This window comes from Trichomycterus rosablanca, chromosome 9, assembly GCF_030014385.1.
Source record: "Trichomycterus rosablanca isolate fTriRos1 chromosome 9, fTriRos1.hap1, whole genome shotgun sequence".
In the NCBI taxonomy this organism is placed as follows: domain Eukaryota; kingdom Metazoa; phylum Chordata; class Actinopteri; order Siluriformes; family Trichomycteridae; genus Trichomycterus; species Trichomycterus rosablanca.
In genome coordinates, this window is record NC_085996.1 from 13341868 (window position 1) to 13363375 (window position 21508).

Genomic DNA, 21508 nt, shown 5'->3' on the forward strand with positions numbered 1-21508 from the left:
CAACTCCACTTACCATATAGAAGCACTTTGTAGTTCTACAATTACTGACTGTAGTCCATCTGTTTCTCTACATGCCTTTTTAGCCTGCTTTCACCCTGTTCTTCAATGTTCAGGACCACAACAGAGCAGGTATTATTTAGGTGGTGGGTCATGGTGGTGGTGTGTTAGTGTGTATTGTGCTGGTATGAGTGGATCAGACACAGCAGCGCTGCTGGAGTTTTTAAATACCGTGTCCACTCACTGTCCACTCTATTAGACACTCCTACCTAGTTGGGCCACCTTGCAGATGTAAAGTCAGAGACGATCGCTCATCTATTGCTGCTGTTTGAGTTGGTCATCTTCTAGACCTTCATCAGTGGTCACAGGACGCTGCCCACGGGGCGCTGTTGGCTGGATATTTTTGGTCGGTGGACTATTCTCAGTCCAGCAGTGACAATGAGGTGTTTAAAAACTCCAGCAGCATTGCTGTCTGATCCACTCATACCAGCACAACACACACTAACACACCACCACCATGTCAGTGTCACTGCAGTGAAATACTTGCTCTGTAGTGGTCCTGTGGGGGTCCTGACCATTGAAGAACAGCAAAATAGGGGGCTAGCAAAGCATGCAGAGAAACAGATGGACTACAGTCAGTAATTGTAGAACTACAAAGTGCTTCTATATGGTAAGTGGAGCTGATAAAATGGACAGTGAGTGTAGAAACAAGGAGGTGGTTTTAATGTTATGGCTGATCGGTGTATATGTATATATGACAAAGGCATTCTATATTCTATTGTGTTAGGATTAGACCAGGTCAGGGTAAGAGTTGATATTCACTTGTCTGTCACCAAAGGGTGCCACTAGCTATAGAAATACATCTTTCTGGTGTCTTACGTAATTTATTATCTAAATTGTGATAACCAGGGTGATATTCCTGGGCTACAGTACTGACACTGATGGAAAGAAGACTCTTTTACATATTGTGATTTAATTGTGGTTAAAGTTTGTACAGGACAGTGTGTACACCAGGACTGCTTTGCACTGTGGTGCGCCGGCCGAGACCCAACACTGCCTGTGATTGGTCAACATGATTGGAATCACATGACCAGCTGCGGTCAGCATCACAGTTGAGCTGTTTCTGAGTCAACCTGATTATGCAATATTATGTAATATTGTAAATCTTTTTCCATACATTTAGGTCAATATTATAGGGTAGCAGTGCAGCGCTGCTGTGTCTGATCCACTCATACCAGCACAACACACACTAACACACCACCACCATGTCATTGTCACTGCAGTGCTGAGAATCATCCACCACCTAAATAATACCTGCTCTGTAGTGGTCCTGTGGGGGTCCTGACCATTGAAGAACAGGGTGAAAGCAGGCTAAAAAAGTATGTAGAGAAACAGATGGACTACAGTCAGTAATTGTAGTATACTATATAGTAAGTGGAGCTGATAAAATAGACAGTGAGTGCAGAAACAATAAGGTGTTTTAAATGTTATGGACAAAAATCAATTTTGTTCTTCCTGTGTCCATCATGTGATATTTAAGTACTGTTCTGGTCATCGGGTCAGGTGCAATTTATTAACCGTTGCCTAGAAACTATGGCAAAGTAAATGCTACAAGTCAGTGATAGCAAGGAACGGTTACAAAACACCCCCTATTTATGTCTCATGACCAGCCGAGAGAGAGAGAGCGGATCAAAAAACATGGAGCAGTGGGGGCCGGGTATAAAAAAGCAATGGTTGCATTTCTGAGAATTCAAGTTCATGGTGGAAACCAAGAAAACAAACTTACAGAGGTGGAGCAGGCTAATGTCAAACCTGCTGGAATGTATTTGGGTCGGTTACTTGCCATAAGAAACTAAAATTGATCTTCAGATGGGTAAAAATCTGCACTGGACAGATGGACGACGTTTCTTCCAAAAGATATTTGGCTAAGAGTGTGGTCTCACACAACAACTAAACTTGAAAAGTCTTCACCAGTGCTTAACTGGATTAAGATCTGGTGACTGCAATGGTCATAGGATTAATTAAAATAGTTTTCATAATAATCAATCATTCAGTGACTGATGATCAATCCACAGAGACCAAAACCTCAGCAAAATGCACTCTTTGCATGACAGACTGTTGAGGTCAAGCATTCAAACCTCTACCATTCTCTTGGTGTATATATAAGAAACACAGTTTCTTACATTTACTTTAACTTTTATTTCACTGCAGACAGGACGAACCTGAGATATTTTATGTTTTACAAGCAATAAACATCCATTCCTGCATTTCAGGCCTGCAACACGTTCCAAAAAAGTTGGGACAGTAAAGCATTTACCACTTTGTAATGTTGCTATTCCGTTTCACCACACTTAAAAGATGTTTTGGCACCGAGGAGACCAAGTGATTTAGTGTTTCAGCTTTTATTTTGTCTCATTCTTCCTGCAAACACGTCTTAAGATGTGCAACAGTACGGGGTCGTCGCTGTCGCATTTTTCATTTCAAAATTCTCCACACATTCTCTATTGGGGACAGGTCAGGACTGCAGGCAGGCCAGTCCAGTACCCGTACCCTCTCCTTCCGAAGTCATGCCTTTGTTATGTGTGCAAAAATGCATGGACGTCCCTGGAAAGGATGACGTCTTGAAGGCAGCATATGTTGCTCTAGGATCTCAATGTACTTTTCTGCATTAATGCTGCATCACAGAAGTGTAAATGACCTTTGCCAAGGGCACTGACACAGCCCCATACCATGACAGACCCTGGCTTTTGGACTTGTTGCTTGTTGTCTGGATGGTCCTTTTCGTCTTTGGCCCGGAGCACTTGGCATCCATTTTTTTCAAAAAAGACCTGGAATGCTGATTCATCTGACCACAATACACGTTTCCACTGTGTGATGGTCCATCCTAGATGCCTCAGAGCCCAGAGAAGTCGACGCCACTTCTGAACATGGTTAACTTAAGGCTTCTTTTTTGCACAGTAACGTTTTAAGTGGTATTTGTGCATGTAACTCTGTATTGTAGTGCTTGATAAAGGTTTGCCAAAGTAATCCCTCACCCATGTGGTTATATCAGCTATTGTTGAGTGGCGGTTCTTGATGCAGTGCCGTCTAAGGGATCGAAGATCACGTGTGTTCAGATTAAGCTTGCACCCTTGGCCTTTATGCAGTGAAATTCCTCCCGATTCCTTGAATGGTTTAATGATATTATGCACTGTAGAGGGAGAAATATGCAAATCCCTTCCAATCTTTCTTTGAGGTTCATTGTTTTTAAACATTTTAATAATTTTCTCACACATTTGTTGACAAACTGGAGATCCTCTGATCCTTTCCTGGATGCTGCTGTTGTACCAAACCATGATTAAAATCACCTGTTGACATTATTATTTAGTATTTTCACCTCATTACTAGCCCTAAATTGCCCCCGTCCCAACTTTTTTTGGAATGTGTTGCAGGCCTGAAATGCAGGAATGGAGGTATATTAACAAATATTCCAAACTTTTTCTGACTTGGGGTTGTAAAAAAATACAAAATATACAGTAATAACTTTTTTTCACTATTTTGAGCAAAAACCACATTTGTGGATTTTAGAATTTGTCCTAAAGCTTAAAATTGCATTTAAAACAGTTTGTTTTGTATCCAGCTTTTTATTTTCATAAAGTTCTGTTTGACGACTTGTCTGTTTCATTTCACACCCCTCTGTTGTTTCCTTTTTTGCTTTCACTTCACATTTTTTTACTTTTAGGCTTAATACCGCACGATCTAAACATGTCTACTGGTAGAGTGTTACAGCTTCCTCTTTGTTCCTGAGTGCATATAAGATATGTGGCACATGTGGCTATGACTCAAGCTTCCTCCGGTACCTCCTTCTACCCCTTTGCCCTGACACTGGACGCCACCACAGAAGCCAAAATCACCACAATCAGAAAGAGCCCCTTGAACCTGAAAAAGAAAAATGAACAAAACAACAACAACAAAAAAAAGCTGACACCAGACTCAGGCATGACCCAGGTCTCCGGAGATTTGCTCCATCAGGTTCTCAGTCATCTGATTTAAGCAGTGTTCCTACAGCATGGTTTAATGCTTCAGTGGAGCAGGACAATCAGTGTAATCCAATTTCAAATTCAGTCTGAAACCGGTCATCATAATTCAAACCAGGGGCAGATCAGCATTTTTGTTGCATGGAGATTAAAACCACTTTAAAACAAATTATATCAACCACATAAGACCCTTGAAGAAGTTTGAGACTAGAAGTTCCAGACCGTTTTGGTTTGGAATATCGAACAAACTCATGGTCTGGTGTCCACATACTTTTGGCCATACAGTGTACACTGTATAAAAAAAATAAAAAAATAAAAAATAAAAAAAACCTTGCATCTTATTACTACCAATCAGAATTTAGTATGTAAAGAGATACTGAGATACCAAGATCTCTGCTACCATTTTGGATTGGAATATCCAACAAACTCATGGTCTGGTGTCCACATACTTTTGGCCTGGACACACAGTGTATACTTTATAAAAATGATAAAATATTTCATCCTCTTACTGCCAATCAGAATTGAGCATGAAAAGAGATACCAAACTCTCTGCTACCATTTTGAATTGGAATATCGAACAAACTCATGGTCTGGTGTCCACATACTTTTGGCCATACAGTGTACACCTTTATATAAAATCAAAAATCTGGCTTCTTCTTACTGCCAATCAGAATTTAGTATGTAAAGAGATACGGCTCCCAATTGCCATATGTGAATTACCCAACTCAACTCGATCCGAGCGGCTCGCCGAGCGATCGGCGACCGAAGCGAGATTTCTAGCGTGTCAGATATCTGGATCCGAGTGGCCCGACTGGCAATGAGTGCTATGTCAAACAGCCAATGAGAATGCAAGATACGGTGTGAGAGGAAACGCAGGGGAGGAGTGTAAAAAGGTGGGACGGGGCGTAATATAGTTTATATCAGAATACATCAGCACACACAGAACTTGGCATAACCATGGTGCATTGAGACGGTATCGGTTTCAGACCAGCCCTAGTTTGGACCCTACAAAAGAATTTCCACACTTCATCTGGACAGAACAAAAGTCTTGTCCCATCAGACAGGAAGTATACTGAGGTGGGAATAAAACTTGGGACACACTTTGCTTCTGTTCCACTCTGCTAAAACTCAATCACAATTATTATTCTGATATTTTGATAGCAATGTCACATTTATTTGAAGAACATGGCCTAGATGAAGACCGATAAAGCACACATTCATTTACCCTGACTGTCTAAATACTTATCAACAAACACTTGTTTTGCCATCTGATCCGGAGCCATAGCACCAGAGTAATCTTTAACATGCTCTTACAGCATGTGTAAAATGATCTGTTGTCAAGTCACACACACACACACAAACACAGAGGACTGTGCAGGCATTCAGGTCAGTCTATGGAAATTTCCTGTTACTATAGGTCAGATAAAATAGCGGTGTGTTTTAGCAAAGAGCAAAACCGCCCCCTGCTGTCCAGTTTTCAAAACTGCAAGTAACAAACATTTAGGGGTTTATTAGTTTAAAATTAAAACACCAATGCAGATATGGTTACAAACCATAAACCAAATCTTAATGCTTTTTAAAAACACTAATAAAAAGTTATTTAGTATTTAATATTCTATATTCCAGTCACTGACATTCAATTTAAAGCTCATCTCAAACCACCTCCTTGTTTCTACTCTCACTGTCCATGTTATCAGCACCACTTACCATATAGAAGTACTTTGTAGTTCTACAATTACTGACTGTAGTCCATCTGTTTCTCTGCATGCTTTGTTAGCCCACTTTCATGCTGTTCTTCAATGGTCAGGACTCTCCCATGACCACTGCAGTGACACTGACATGGTGGTGGTGTGTTAGTGTGTGTTGTGCTGGTATGAATGGATCAGACACAGCAGCGCTGATGGAATTTTTAAACACCTCACTGTCCCTGCTGGACTGAGAATAGTCCACCAACCACAAATATATCCAGCCGACAGCGCCCCGTGGGCAGTGTCCTGTGACCACTGATGAAGGTCTAGAAGATGACCAACTCAAACAGCAGCAATAGATGAGCGATCGTCTCTGACTCTACATCTACAAGGTGGACCAACTAGGTAGGAGTGTCTAATAGAGTGGACAGTGAGTGGACACGGTGTTTAAAAACTCCAGCAGCGCTGCTGTGTCTGATCCACTCATACCAGCACAACACACACTAACACACCACCACCATGTCAGTGTCACTGCAGTGCTGAGAATGATCCACCACCTAAATAATACCTAATCTGTAGTGGTCCTGTGGGGGTCCTGATCATTAAAGAACAGGGTGAAAACAGGCTAAAAAGGTATGTAGAGAAATAGATGGACTACAGTCAGTAATTGTAGAACTACAAAGTGCTCCTATATGGTAAGTGGAGCTGATAAAATGGACAGTGAGTGTAGAAACAAGGTGGTTTTAATGTTATGGTTGATCAGTGTATTTCTAATATCATGTACATTTGTAATAAAGTAAAAAGAAAATAATAATAATCAAAGACAAAATCAATTTTGTTCTTCCTGTGCCCATCATGTGATATTTAAGTACTGTTCTGGTCATCGGGTCAGGTGCAATTTATTAGCCGTTGCCTAGAAACTATGGCAAAGTAACCATATACCAGCACAACACACACTAACACACCACCACCATGTCAGTGTCACTGCAGTGCTGAGAATGATCCACCACCTAAATAATACCTACTCTGTGCTCTGTACTGGTAATGGTTTACAATGCCCCTCCCAATCCCAGTAGATTTGGAGCCCACAGTGTTTAATACAGTGTTTCGTTTGGACTTGAAATTCGAATCAAACATCTGGCCTTTCCTAATTTACTGATTTGATAAACACAATGCAGTGGTCAGTAATGTCACAATTCAATTGATTTTATGAGAATTTGACAGAAAATGGAATTAACTGGTTAAAGGTGCACTCAGCAATATGAGCATCGCTTTGAAAGTCCAAATGGAAGCAAATTTTGTATGTCCCTCCCTTCCTTGACCAGAAAGCCTTTGCAAGTTCTTTGTTTTGATTTTCCTGTTTCTGAATAGCACATAAATCAACTAAAAGGGGGAAGCCGTAGCCTAGTGGTTAAGGTACTGGACTAGTGATCAGAAGGTCACTGGTTCGAGCCCCACCACTGCCAGGTTGCTGCTGTTGGGCCCCTGAGCAAGGCCCTTAACCCTCAATTGCTCAGAATGTATACTGTAACTGTAATGTAAGTCGCTTTGGATAAAGGCGTCTGCTAAATGGCGAAAATGTAAATGTAAAATGTAAAACAGTTTTTTTTTTTACCTTTATCTCCCAATCTAGTCATTTTCAGTTCCTGATTGTAAATCTGCTACCGCTTGCACAACCCAAGAGAGCCAAAAAAAAGCCAAATCACCACACGCCCCCTCTGACGTGTCCAATTTGTGGCCACTTTTAATCACCTGCCAGTGTTGGATTCCCACACAGAGCTGTATCATGTATGGAGAGCCAGGCTACGCTTCATGTGACTCCCCCCTACTCGTGCAGACACCTGAACCAGTCCCGAAGACTTGATTGAACTGATTGAAATTCACAATAACAATAAAATGATACACTTTTAGGTATTTTGTGGGCAAAGAAGAGTCTTCCAATTTCTGGTCAATAAAAAAGTAAACGTTTGCTAACTAGGGTACACAGCAGGAAGCATAATGGAAAAGCAATAGTATAAAAAAGCTGGGAATCACAAGTGTATAAAAGGTATCTAATTTAGTATCTATAAAGCTACACTATATTGCCAAAGGTATTCACTCACCCATCTAAATAATTGAATTCAGGTGTTCCAATCACTTCCATGGCCACAAGTGTATAAAACCAAGCACCTAGGCATGCAGACTACTTCTACAAACATTAGTGAAAGAATGGGTCGCTCTCAGGAGCTCAGTGAATTCCAGCGTGGTACCGTGACAGGATGCCACCTGTGCAACAAGTCCAGTCGTGAAATTTCCTCGCTACTAAATATTCCACAGTCAACTGTCAGTGCTATTATAACAAAGTGGAAGCGATTGGGAACGACAGCAAGTCAGCCACAAAGTGGTAGGCAACGTAAAATGACAGGGCGGGGTCAGCGGATGCTGAGGCGCATAGTGCGCAGAGGGCGCCAACTTTCTGCAGAGTCAATCGCTACAGACCTCCAAACTTCATGTAACCTTCAGATCAGCTCAAGAACAGTGTGTAGAGAGCTTCATGAAATGGGTTTCCATGGCCGAGCAGCTGCATCCAAGCCTTACATCACCAAGCTCAATACGAAGCGTCGGATGCAGTGGTGTAAAGCACGCCGTCACTGGACTATAGAGCAGTGGAGACATGTTCTCTGGAGTGACGAATCACGCATCTCCGTCTGGCAAACCGATGGACGAGTCAGGGTTTGGCGGTTGCCAGGAGAACGGTACGTGTCTGACTGCATTGTGCCAAGTGTAAAGTTTGGTGGAGGGGGGATTATGGTGTGGGGATGTTTTTCAGGAGTTGGGCTCGGCCCCTTAGTTCCAGTGAAAGGAACTCTTAATGCTTCAGCGTACCAAGAGATTTTGGACAATTTCATGCTCCCAACTTTGTGGGAACAGTTTGGGGATGGCCCCTTCCTGTTCCAACATGACTGCCCACCAGTGCACAAAGCAAGGTCCATAAAGACATGGATGAGCGAGTTTGGTGTGGAAGAACTTGACTGGCCTGCACAGAGTCCTGACCTCAACCCGATAGAACACTTATGAGATGAATTAGAGCGGAGACTGTGAGCCAGGCCTTCTCATCCAACATCAGTGTCCGACCTCACAAATGCGCTTCTGGAAGAATGGTCAAAAATCCCCACAAACACACTCCTAAACCTTGTGGAAAGCCTTCCCAGAAGAGTTGAAGCTGTTATAGCTGCAAAGGGTGGGCCGACATATTAAACCCTCTGGATTGAGAATGGGACGTCACTCAAGTTCATATTCGTGTGAAGGCAGACGAGCGAATACTTCTGGCAATATAGTGTATATCATATAATATTATACATTCATTTTAAGAACCTTAATCTCATTTACAAAGTTAGCAAAACTAGGAATAATGATAAAACTAGCCTAAATGCTACAGCTACAATGCTAAAAGCTCATTTAGCCTCTATACAAGCAGTGAATCTTTTTATCTCCAATATTCCTGTCGTATGTTGATGCGAAGTACAGAACAGCACATAAACATACACACAGTCTGTCCTCTACAAGTCCTACAGCTAATAAAAGAAAGAGAAATAGAAACCACTTCTGCTTCAACCACGGGTCAAACGTTTCCACTATGCCTCATTTATTTTTTAATAAGCATCATTAAAAACACAAACGAGTTTACATCTACATTAATAGTCATATTAATCTCAGTTTGCAATAGATATTCAATGATTAACGTGCACATACATCATACTCAGGGTTTAAATCAGTATACAGTTAGCATTAGCATGTTTCAAAAAGTCAGTTGAAGCTACCTGGATTTTAGCCCAGTTATCAAAGCTATTCTGAGCACATATACCAGTATATCAGATGTCTGATATTCTATATGTGTGCCTAAAGCTATGCAAGACCCTTTCATACCAAAATTAAAATTAATATTAATAATAATACAAAATGTATTTGTAGCCTGTAGAGTTGTTTATTCATATTTTACATTAGTCGCATTGCGCCTTATCAAACGTTACTCGCTACATCTGGAAGCAAAGCTTCGTAAGGGTACCTGGTACTCTTGAGCCGATTCCTCTCTATCTGCCTATCTGGAATGGCTACAAAGAAACCAATTTTAAATTTGTGAGAGTCCTAGTCAAAGTCTTGACCGAAACTAAAGACATATGCAGTACAGACACAAATATACACCCATCAGCCATGACATTAAAACCACCTCCTTGTTTCTACACTCACTGTCCATTTTATCGGCTTCACTGACCATCTAGGACTTTGTAGTTCTACAATTACTGACTGTACTCCATCTGTTTCTCTGCATACTTTGTTAGCCCCCTTTCATGCTGTTCTTCAATGGTCAGGACCCCTACAGGACCCCTACAGAGCAGGTATTATTTGGGTGGTGGATCATTCTCAGCACTGCAGTGACAATGACATGGTGGTGGTGTGTTAGTGTGTGTAGCAGCGCTGATGGAGTTTTTAAACACCTCACTGTCACTGCTGGACTGAGAATAGTCCACCAACCACAAATATATCCAGCCAACAGCGCCCTGTGGGCAGCGTCCTGTGACCACTGATGAAGGTCTAGAAGATGACCAACTCAAACAGCAGCAATAGATGAGCGATCGTCTCTGACTTTACATCTACAAGGTGGACCAACTAGGTAGGAGTGTCTAATAGAGTGGACAGTGAGTGGACACGGTATTTAAAAACTCCAGCAGCGCTGCTGTGTCTGATCCACTCATACCAGCACAACACACACTAACACACCACCACCATGTCAGTGTCACTGCAGTGCTGAGAATGATCCACCACCTAAATAATATCTGTTCTGTGGTAGTCCTGGGAGTCCTGACCATTGAAGAACAGCATGAAAGGGGGCTAACAAAGCATGCAGAGAAACAGATGGACTAGTCAGTAATTGTAGAACTACAAAGTGCTTTTATATGGTAAATGGACAGTAAGTGTAGAAACAAGGAGGTGGTTTTAATCTTATGGCTGATCGGTGTATATAAATCTATTCATGTATAAAGAAACAAAGCCTATAAAGAATAAATAAAAGCAGATAAAAAGATTTGGATAACTTGGTCCTTAAAAGAATTAAACAATGTTTTGCAATAATGTGTTGCGTTTTTATTTGTTTAATGGCCTGAAATCCTTTGGACAGCCCAATGACTGTGTGTGTATAAATAAGCTGCAGATCAAATGCAGCGCTTACTAGGTCAAGGGTCATTTTCAACTTTTTCTCCACTGCTGCATGAGGCAGAATCGCTTTTTGTGATCTCGTAATCCCTCATGTCCAGTCCGCTCAATGCTGCGACAGTAAGCAGCACAGGTCGAAAGGTCACCATACACAAAAGAACTAATGTGAACATCCTGTCGCCCTGACAACAGTCCAAAAAAAGTAACAGGAAAACAGAAACACACGGAGTGGAACAAAACAAACAGAAAAAGAAACAACAGAACGATTTCTCAGAACGATTTAAACCACACAAAGCGACATGCATGATATAAAACTCGCTACTAGAACGGTTGCTGGATTTCCCTCCTGGTTTAAACTAATGGGACAGAGCCATAGCTGGGTTCCCATTCAAAAATAAAATCATTTATAAAAAGAAGGCATGGAAAAAACACGTGTGCAGCTACAAAGTACAACCCCCCCCAAAAAAACACAGAGTTTTATTTAATTGCAGACAGGATGAACCTGAGATATTTCATGTTTTATCTGCTCAACTTCATTTCATTTATTAATAAACATCCATTCCTGCATTTCAGGCCTGCAACACATTCCAAAAAAAAGTTGGGACGGTAAAGCATTTACCACTTTGTAATGTCGCCATTCCTTTTCACCACACTTAAAAGACACTCATTCTTCCTGCAAACACGTTTTAAGCAACAGTACGGGGTCGTCGTTGTCGCATTTTTCCTTTCAAAATTCTCCACACATTCTGTATTGGGGACAGGTCAGGACTGCAGGCAGGCCAGTCCAGTACCCGTACCCTCTTCTTCCTCAGCCGTGTCTTTGTAATGTGTGCAGCAGGTGGTTTCGCATCGTCTTATTAAACAATGCATGGACGTCCATGGAAAAGATGACGTCTTGAAGGCAGCATATGTTGCTCTAAGATCTCAATGTACTTTTCTGCATTAATGCTGCCATCACAGAAGTGTAAATGACCTTTGCCAAGAGCACTGACACAACCCCATACCATGACAGACCCTGACTTTTAGACTTGTTACTGATAACAGTGTGGATGGTCTTTTTCGTCTTTGGTCCGGAGCACACGGCCTCCATTTTTTCCCAAAAAAGAACTGGGATGCTGATTCATCTGACCACAATACACGTTTCCACTGTGTGATGGTCCATCTTAGATGCCTCACAGCCCAGAGAAGTCGACTGCACTTCTGGACATGGTAAAGTTTTAAGTGGCATTTGTGCATGTAACTCTGTATTGTAGTGCTTGACAAAGGTTTGCCAAAGTAATCCCTCACCCATGTGGTTATATCAGCTATTGTTGAGTGGTGGTTCTTGATGCAGTGCCGTATAGGTATAGAGGATCACGGGCGTTCAGCTTAAGCTTGCGCCTTTGGCCTTTATGCACTGAAATTCCTCCCGATTCCTTGAATGGTTTAATGATATTCTGCACTGTAGAGGGAGAAATATGTAAATCCCTTCCAATCTTTCTTTGAGGTTCATTGTTTGTAAACATTTTAATCATTTTCTCACACATGTTGACAAACTGGAGATCCTCTGATCATCTTTGCTCATCAAAGACTCAGCCGTTCAGACAAAATGTCCAAAATGTGTTACCACCACAACCCTGGCGAGTACGAAGTGGTGATAAAACATAACAATAAAAATAAAATGGAATCTTGTTAATGGTTGTACATACAGTGTATCACAAAAGTGAGTACACCCCTCACATTTCTGCAGATATTTAAGTATATCTTTTCATGGGACAACACTGGCAAAATGACACTTTGACACAATGAAAAGTAGTCTGTGTGCAGCTTATATAACAGTGTAAATTTATTCTTCCCTCAAAATAACTCAATATACAGCCATTAATGTCTAAACCACCGGCAACAAAAGTGAGTACACCCCTAAGAGACTACACCCCTAAATGTCCAAATTGAGCACTGCTTGTCATTTTCCCTCCAAAATGTCATGTGATTTGTTAGTGTTACTAGGTCTCAGGTGTGCATAGGGAGCAGGTGTGTTCAATTTTGTAGTACAGCTCTCACACTCTCTCATACTGGTCACTGAAAGTTCCAATATGGCACCTCATGGCAAAGAACTCTCTGAGGATCTTAAAAGACGAATTGTTGCGCTACATGAAGATGGCCAAGGCTACAAGAAGATTGCCAACACCCTGAAACTGAGCTGCAGCACAGTGGCCAAGATCATCCAGCGTTTTAAAAGAGCAGGGTCCACTCAGAACAGACCTCGCGTTGGACGTCCAAAGAAGCTGAGTGCACGTGCTCAGCGTCACATCCAACTGCTGTCTTTGAAAGATAGGCGCAGGAGTGCTGTCAGCATTGCTGCAGAGATTGAAAAGGTGGGGGGTCAGCCTGTCAGTGCTCAGACCATACGCCGCACACTACATCAAATTGGTCTGCATGGCTGTCACCCCAGAAGGAAGCCTCTTCTGAAGTCTCTACACAAGAAAGCCTGCAAACAGTTTGCTGAAGACATGTCAACAAAGGACATGGATTACTGGAACCATGTCCTATGGTCTGATGAGACCAAGATTAATTTGTTTGGTTCAGATGGTCTCAAGCATGTGTGGCGGCAATCAGGTGAGGAGTACAAAGATAAGTGTGTCATGCCTACAGTCAAGCATGGTGCTGGGAATGCCATGGTCTGGGGCTGCATGAGTGCAGCAGGTGTTGGGGAGTTACATTTCATTGAGGGACACATGAACTCCAATATGTACTGTGAAATACTGAAGCAGAGCATGATCCCCTACCTCCGGAAACTGGGTCGCAGGGCAGTGTTCCAGCATGATAATGACCCCAAACACACCTCTAAGACGACCACTGCTTTAATGAAGAGGCTGAACGTAAAGGTGATGGACTGGCCAAGCATGTCTCCAGACCTAAACCCAATAGAACATCTTTGGGGCATCCTCAAGCGGAAGGTGGAGGAGCGCAAAGTCTCGAATATCCGCCAGCTCCGTGATGTCGTCATGGAGGAGTGGAAAAGCATTCCAGTGGCAACCTGTGAAGCTCTGGTAAACTCCATGCCCAGGAGAGTTAAGGCAGTTCTGGGAAATAATGGTGGCCACACAAAATATTGACACTTCAGGAACTTTCACTAAGGGGTGTACTCACTTTTGTTGCCGGTGGTTTAGACATTAATGGCTGTATATTGAGTTATTTTGAGGGAAGAATAAATTTACACTGTTATATAAGCTGCACACAGACTACTTTTCATTGTGTCAAAGTGTCATTTTGTCAGTGTTGTCCCATGAAAAGATATACTTAAATATCTGCAGAAATGTGAGGGGTGTACTCACTTTTGTGATACACTGTACATACTTTTCCTTTATATTTATTAATACAAAATCACAAGACAGCAGTATTATAGATTTGTAAATACACCAGAAGCACGTTTATGCTGGTTGTTAAGTGTGTGTGTGTGTGTGTGTGTGTAGGTTAAGTATACAATGTACTGAATTCTGTAGATAATCACATGTTGGCGTTAATTACCAGTCAAGGAGAATAAAGTACAACAGGTTAGTGTCAGTGTGCCCACAGCAAACACATGAAGGCATAAACATCCTGTTTCTACAACGGCACGACCACACATTATTACCTTCTGGAAAAATATTTGATGAAATCTACCCAGTGGTTTTTAACCAGTCAGTTACAATGCCAGCAAGTTATGGTGGTACTGCAGTGCGGCTGGTAACTTGTTTTTTTTTTTACTGCTAATAAAGCCACACAGGGGTACAGAAGGTAGTGTAGGTGTAGGTGTAGGTGTAGGTGTAGGTGTAGAACAGCTCCAGAGTCCAGAGAGACTAAGTTCAATCGTGTGGTGCAAGTGAGAGAGTTGGGTCGGGTTTCTGGGTGGCACTAGATGCACTAGCACTAGTCTCTGTCAGATTTTATCACTGAGATCAAAACTCGAATCTCAGCTCTACTGTCGACCGGCTAGACACCTACACAGACATGATAGCTGTATTGATTTCACTGTGTGGTGGTTTTACTTTTAAACTTGTGTTATGCAGCTCGGGGTGCTGAGGCTGCTCAACGTGGCTTAATGTACTAAAAGAACTACGTAGGAACACTAAATTTCTCTCAGTTATTACTGGTTATAAGTTCTCTGTACTGCTGAAATTCCTCGGCCAGTACAACAGTTTTAGTACAACAAGCCACGTTAAGCTTTGTTTTTCACGTTAAGCCTTCGTACTGCGTCATGCTTCCTCTCCACCAATGCCGATCCCTGCTCTGATTGAGGAGAACGAAGCCAGGCCACGTCCCCTCCGACACCTGGGCAGCATGCCGTATGCATCTTATCACCCACACCTTGACGAGTGTGGTGCAGCTCAGCCCTGTGTACGGAGAGACACACCCTGACAGCACTCTTTTCCCATCTCTGTGCAGGCGCCATCAATCAGCCAGCAGAGGTCGTAATTGCATTAGTTATGCGAGAGAGAGAGACCCCATCCGGCTTAATCCCACCCATATCTGAACAACAGGCCAATCGTTGTTCATGTGGCCGCTCAGCCTAGCCGGTGTATTCCAGATCTCAGCTCTGGTTCCAGCGTGTGTTTTTACCGCTGCGCCACCTGAGCGGCCCTCGAGTCTTATCAAACAGTTCGTCTCATTGGAGGTGCTATGAAAATATCAGCGGCAAACTGGGTCAAAGTTCAATCAAAGAAGAAAGTGCAGCACCAAGCTCCATAGGAAACAACGGCACAGCAGCGCAAAAGCGGTTTAGCAGCTTCTAATGTGAAAGCACCAGAACCTCTACAACTTGACACGCCCATAGATGACGTCATGGTTCGCACTGAAAACCCTAGTATTCTTTGGTGCCAGCTGTGAACGCAAGTTCGCAATTTGGAACCTCTTTCTTTGGTGGAAACACACGTGTGTGTGTGTGCGACCTGTCTGGGGTGTTTACTGCCTTTCACTCAATCAATTAAACCCACACAACCTTGATACCAAATCATACCAACTCCATATTAATTCCCATGGTTTTGAAATTGAATGTCCAACCTGCTTATAGTCCGTGTCAGACGGACAGTTCCACTTCATTGATCTCTGCTTAACCACTGTTGCTCATGTGCACGTCTGCCAAGTCTGAGGAGAGCCACAGGAGTCTGACAGCTGAACCCTGTGACACCGAACGTAATGCACTGCGGGAAACGATCCCCTTCAACCCAGACAGTGCTAACATGAGTGCTGCCACATGCACATACTGTATAAACACGACACAGCACACACAGGAAAACAAAGAACGAGAACGAGGAGGTATTTATACACTAATCAGCCATAACATTAAAACCACCTGCTTGTTTTTACACTCACTGTCCATTTTATCAGCTCCACTGACCATATAGAAGCACTTTGTAGTTCTACAATTACTGACTGTAGTCCATCTGTTTCTCTACATACCTTTTTAGCCTGCTTTCACCCTGTTCTTCAACGATCAGGACCACCACAAAGCAGGTATTATTTAGGTGGTGGGTCATTCTCAGCACTGCAGTGACACTGACATGGTGGTGGTGTGTTAGTGTGTGTTGTGCTGGTATGAGTGGATCAGCTGTGTCCACTCATCGCTCATCTATTGCTGCTGTTTGAGTTGGTCATCTTCTAGACCTTCATCAGTGGTCACAGGACCTTGGGGTGCTGTTGGCTGGATATATTTTTATTTGGTGGACTATTCTCAGTCCAGCAGTGACAGTGAGGTGCTTAAAAACTCCATCAGCATTGCTGTGTCTCATTCACTCATACCAGCACAACACACACTAACACACCACCACCATGTCAGTGTCACTGCAGTGCTGAGAATGATCCGCCACTAACAAAGCATTCAAAGAAACAGTTGGACTACAGTCAGTAATTGTAGAACTACAAAGTGCTTCTATATGCAAAGTGGAGCTGATAAAATGGACAGTGAGTGTAGAGACAAGGAGGTGGTTTTAATGTTATGGCTGATCGGTGTATATGTACTTGAATCTAAGCCCAGCAACTAATATGATTGTACCTCTTTAAACCAATCCCCTGGTGTACTGTACAACGTCCTGCTAAAAATAGAGGTAATATTTGTTTTAATCTCCAGCTCGTTATCACAGTCTACAGCTAGAATGCAGCAAATGCAACCTGACATCACACTGTATTGACAGATGGAGTCTGAAACATCCAGCATGTATGCAAAATATTTCAGACATAAGCAGAACAGATTTACCAGTAGACTCAGAAAAAGCTCTGCACACAGATTTAATAACCACATCAACCCTGCAGATGTGCAACGTCATTCACAGTTTACCATTAACAGCCATTTAATCTGCTCTCAATTTTGGTCTTCATCCTTACATCACTGTGACACTTTGGCACAGCTGGTAAAGTGAGGGCCACAAGGCCACATGGTTTCTGAGAACCTGGGTTTGAACCTCATTACTGGTCTGTAAGAAGTAATTCAATTTGTCCCAGAGTAAGAATTTGGATTGGCTACTGTTATGTAAACCTAAGTGTGAGTGAGTATGTGAACGCTTAGTGCAGACCCCAGTAATGGACGGACACCCTGTTCAGTGTGTTCCTCCCTTGCGCCGACACTGGGAAACCCCGACCCTGATCAAGACCAAAGAGTTAAAAAATAAATGCCATTTTAAAAAGTCATTTGTAATTAACTATTAATAAAATAACTCTTTCATCTTTTCTTTACAGTCTTATAATAAACGACGATCATCTCAATTTATGAATTTCTGCCAGGTCCCTGTTACAGCTGAGGTCAATAATTAATCTGATATTTAATTATTTATTATTATTATTGTTGTTGTTTTGTTGTTGTTGTTTATATTTGTAGTTATATTTGTAAATAGCTATTAATAAAACAACTGAATTTATGCTAGGTCCCTGTTACAGCTGAGGTCAATAATTAATCTGATATTTATTTATTATTATTATCATTATTATTATTATTATTTATATATGTAGTTATATTTGTAATTAACAATTAATATAATACCTGAATTTATGCCAGGTCCCTGTTACAGCTGAGGTAAATAATTAATCTGATATTTCTTTTTTATTATTATCATTATTATCATTATTATTATTATTATTATTATTATTATTTATATACGTAGTTATATTTGTAATTACCAAATAATAAAATAACTGAATTTATGCCAGATCCCTGTTACAGCTGAGGTAAATAATTAATCTGATATTTATTTATCATTATTATGATGATGATTATTATTATTATTATTTATATTTGTGGTTATATTTGTAATGAACTAATCTAATTATGTTATTATTATAATAATAATAATTATTATTATTATTGTTATTTATATTTGTAGTTATATTTGTAACGAACTATTAATAAAATAACTGAATTTATGCCAGGTCCCTGTTACAGCTGAGGTCAATAATTAATCTATTATTTATTTATTAATTATTATTATTATTTATATTTGTAGTTATATTTGTAATGAACTATTAATAAAATAACTGAATTTATGCCAGGTCCCTGTTACAGCTGAGGTTAATAATTAATCTATTATTTATTTATTATTATTATTGTTGTTGTTGTTGTTGTGGTTGTTATTTATATGTGTAGTTATATTTGTAATTAACAATTAATCTGATATTTATTTATCATTATTATGATTATTATTATTATTATTTATATTTGTGGTTATATTTGTAATGAACTAATCTAATTATGTTATTATAATAATAATAATTATTAGTAGTATTATTGTTATTTATATTTGCTGTTATATTTGTAATGAACTAATAATAAAATAACTGAATTTATGCCAGGTCCCTGTTACAGCTGAGGTCAATAATTAATCTATTATTTATTTATTAATTATTATTATTATTATTATTATTATTGTTGTTGTTGTTGTTGTTGTTATTCATATTTGTAGTTATATTTGTAATTAACTATTAATAAAATAACTGAAATTATGCCAGGTCCCTGTTACAGCTGAGGTCAATAATTGATCTGATATTCATTTATTATTATTATTATTGTTGTTGTTGTTGTTATTTATATTTGTAGTTATATTTGTAATTAACAATTAGTAAAATAACTGAATTTATGCCAGGTCCCTGTTACAGCTGAGGTCAATAATTAATCTATTATTTATTTATTAATTATTATTATTATTATTATTATTATTGTTATTTATATTTATAGTTATATTTGTAATTAACAATTAATAAAACAACTGAATTTATGCCAGGTCCCTGTTACAGCTAAGGTCAATAATTAATCTATTATTTATTTATTAATTATTATTATTATTATTATTGTTGTTGTTGTTGTTATTTATATTTGTAGTTATATTTGTAATTAACAATTAATAAAACAACTGAATTTATGCCAGGTCTCTGTTACAGCTGAGGTCAATAATTAATCTGATATTTATTTATTAATTATTATTATTATTATTACTGTTGTTGTTGTTGTTATTTATAACTGTAGTTATATTTGTAATTAACAATTAATTAATTAATTTATGCCAGGTCCCTGTTACAGAAATTTATAAGTAAACAACCATGTTTAGAGTTGAATAACCAAACTAACTTTAGATCCTCTGGTCAGTTATTCTATAAGAGCTGAGGAATGCAGCTACTACAATCACACATTCACACTCTTTCTTACCTGAACGTTGCGGAGCAGACAGACACATCTCTTCTTCACGTCCTCGTACGGACACCTCTTGGACAGCATAAGGACGCGTGCCAGGATACAGTTGAGATCTCTGGCTATCCCATGAGCCAGTCTTGATGATTCTGATGGGGAAGTAGGAGTCTTCGGGATGGGCCCTATGCTCTCCACCTTCTTTATTACCTCCTGCACAACGTGCTCCATGGCTGCGTCTCTGGAACACGATTCCCGGCTCGCTAGAGCTTCCCACACTGCCACTCCGTCTCTTACGTCCATTGCTGAGAGATATTTTCAAGCTGCAGTCTTGATTAAGCTATAGGACGATACAGAAGGGAAAAGAACAGTAGCTATACAAAATTTAATTTAGGTCATCAGGACCCAGGAGATATATTTTAAAAAGTACGGCAGTACAGGCATTCAAAAGATGCATTAGATTAATACACTAGCCCATCACCGTGGAAACCTGGGTTTGAGTTGCAGGGGTGTGCCGGGCCTGGCAGAGCAATCTGAGAATGGAAAGACTGCAACATCGATGGGTACTGTTAGGTTAAGGCTGCGGCACAAGTGGCAGAGGAATACTAAAAGCATAGCATGTTTATTCTTATGTTGAAATTCTAATTGGCTATGCCTAAATTGGCAATGAAAAAGGTAAACATGCAAAACATTGTAGTTAGAAAAGCACTGACATCTGATAATAACCCATCACTATCTGCATCTTCGTCTTCCTCACACCTAGCAAAACATCTCATTAGATTGATTGGCATCTCTAAAATGCCCCTGGATTTGGGTGGGTGAATGGGTAAGCATGTGCTTTTCAGGATTCCCCCCACCTTGCAGCAAGTGTTTCAGAGTGAGCTCTGGACCAACCATGACCTCAATCAGGATGGACTGGAGGATCAGGTTTGCGGGGGTGCTGGGGCAGACACAAATACATACACACACCCATTCACCTATAGGGCAATTAAGTGTCTCCAATTAACCTGACTGCATGTTTTTGGACTGTGGGAGGAAACCAGAGCACCCAGAGCAAACCCATGCAGACACTGGGAGAACATGCAAACTCCACACAGAAAGGACCCGGACCGCCCCGTCTGGGGATCGCTGTGAGGCGACAGTGCTACCCACCGAGCCACCGTGCTGCCCTGGAGAGTAACTTCAGCTATGAATTACTATATTTAAAATGCGCAACCTCATACAGTATACAATATATCGCGATATATACACTGCCTGGCCAAAAAAAAGGTCACACACTCTAATATTCTGTTGGACCGCCTTTAGCTTTGATTACGGCACGCATTCGCTGTGGCATCGTTTCCACAAGCTTCTGCAATGTCAAAACATTTATTTCTGTCCAGAGTTGCATTATTTTTTCCCCAAGATCTTGTTTTGATGATGGGAGATTTGGACCACTGCGCAAAGTCTTCTCCAGCACATCCCAAAGATTCTCAATGGGGTTCAGGTCTGGACTCTGTGGTGGCCAATCCAAGTGTGAAAATGATGTCTCATGCTCCCTGAACCCCTCTTTCACAATCTGAGCCCGATGAATCCTGGCATTGTCATCTTGGAATATGCTCGTGCCATCAGGGAAGAAAAAATCCATGGATTGAATAACCTGGTGGTTCAGTATATTCAGGTAGTCAGCTGACCTCATTCTTTGGGCACATAACGTTGCTGAACCTAGACCTGACCGACTGCAGCAACCCCAGATCATAGCACTGCCCCCACGGGCTTGTACGGTAGGCACTAGGCATGATGGGTGCATCACTTCAGCCGCCTCTCTTCTTACCCTGATGAGCCCATCACTCTGGAACAGGGTAAATCTGGACTCATCAGACCACATGACCTTCTTCCATTGCTCCATTCTTTATGCTCCCTAGCAAATTGAAGCCGTTTTTGCCGGTTAGTCTCACTGACAAGTGGTTTTCTTAAGGCTACACAGCTGTTTAGTCCCAATCCCTTGAGTT

General features: G+C 40.8%; 1 protein-coding gene across 2 annotated transcripts in view; it reads right to left on the reverse strand.

Annotated features, from left to right (window-relative positions):
- The window catches only part of sesn1 (sestrin 1), a 124178-nt gene that overhangs the window by 101926 nt on the left and 744 nt on the right, over window positions 1–21508 (reverse strand). Inside the window, exon 2 of one of the 2 annotated variants that reach the window (XM_063001914.1) lies at window positions 19539–19857. In XM_063001914.1, the coding sequence (XP_062857984.1) occupies window positions 19539–19820 (282 nt within the window). In that variant the 5' untranslated portion in view covers window positions 19821–19857. Of the gene's footprint in view, window positions 1–19538; window positions 19907–21508 lie in introns of those variants that run through there. The other variant, XM_063001915.1, reaches the window with a different exon arrangement.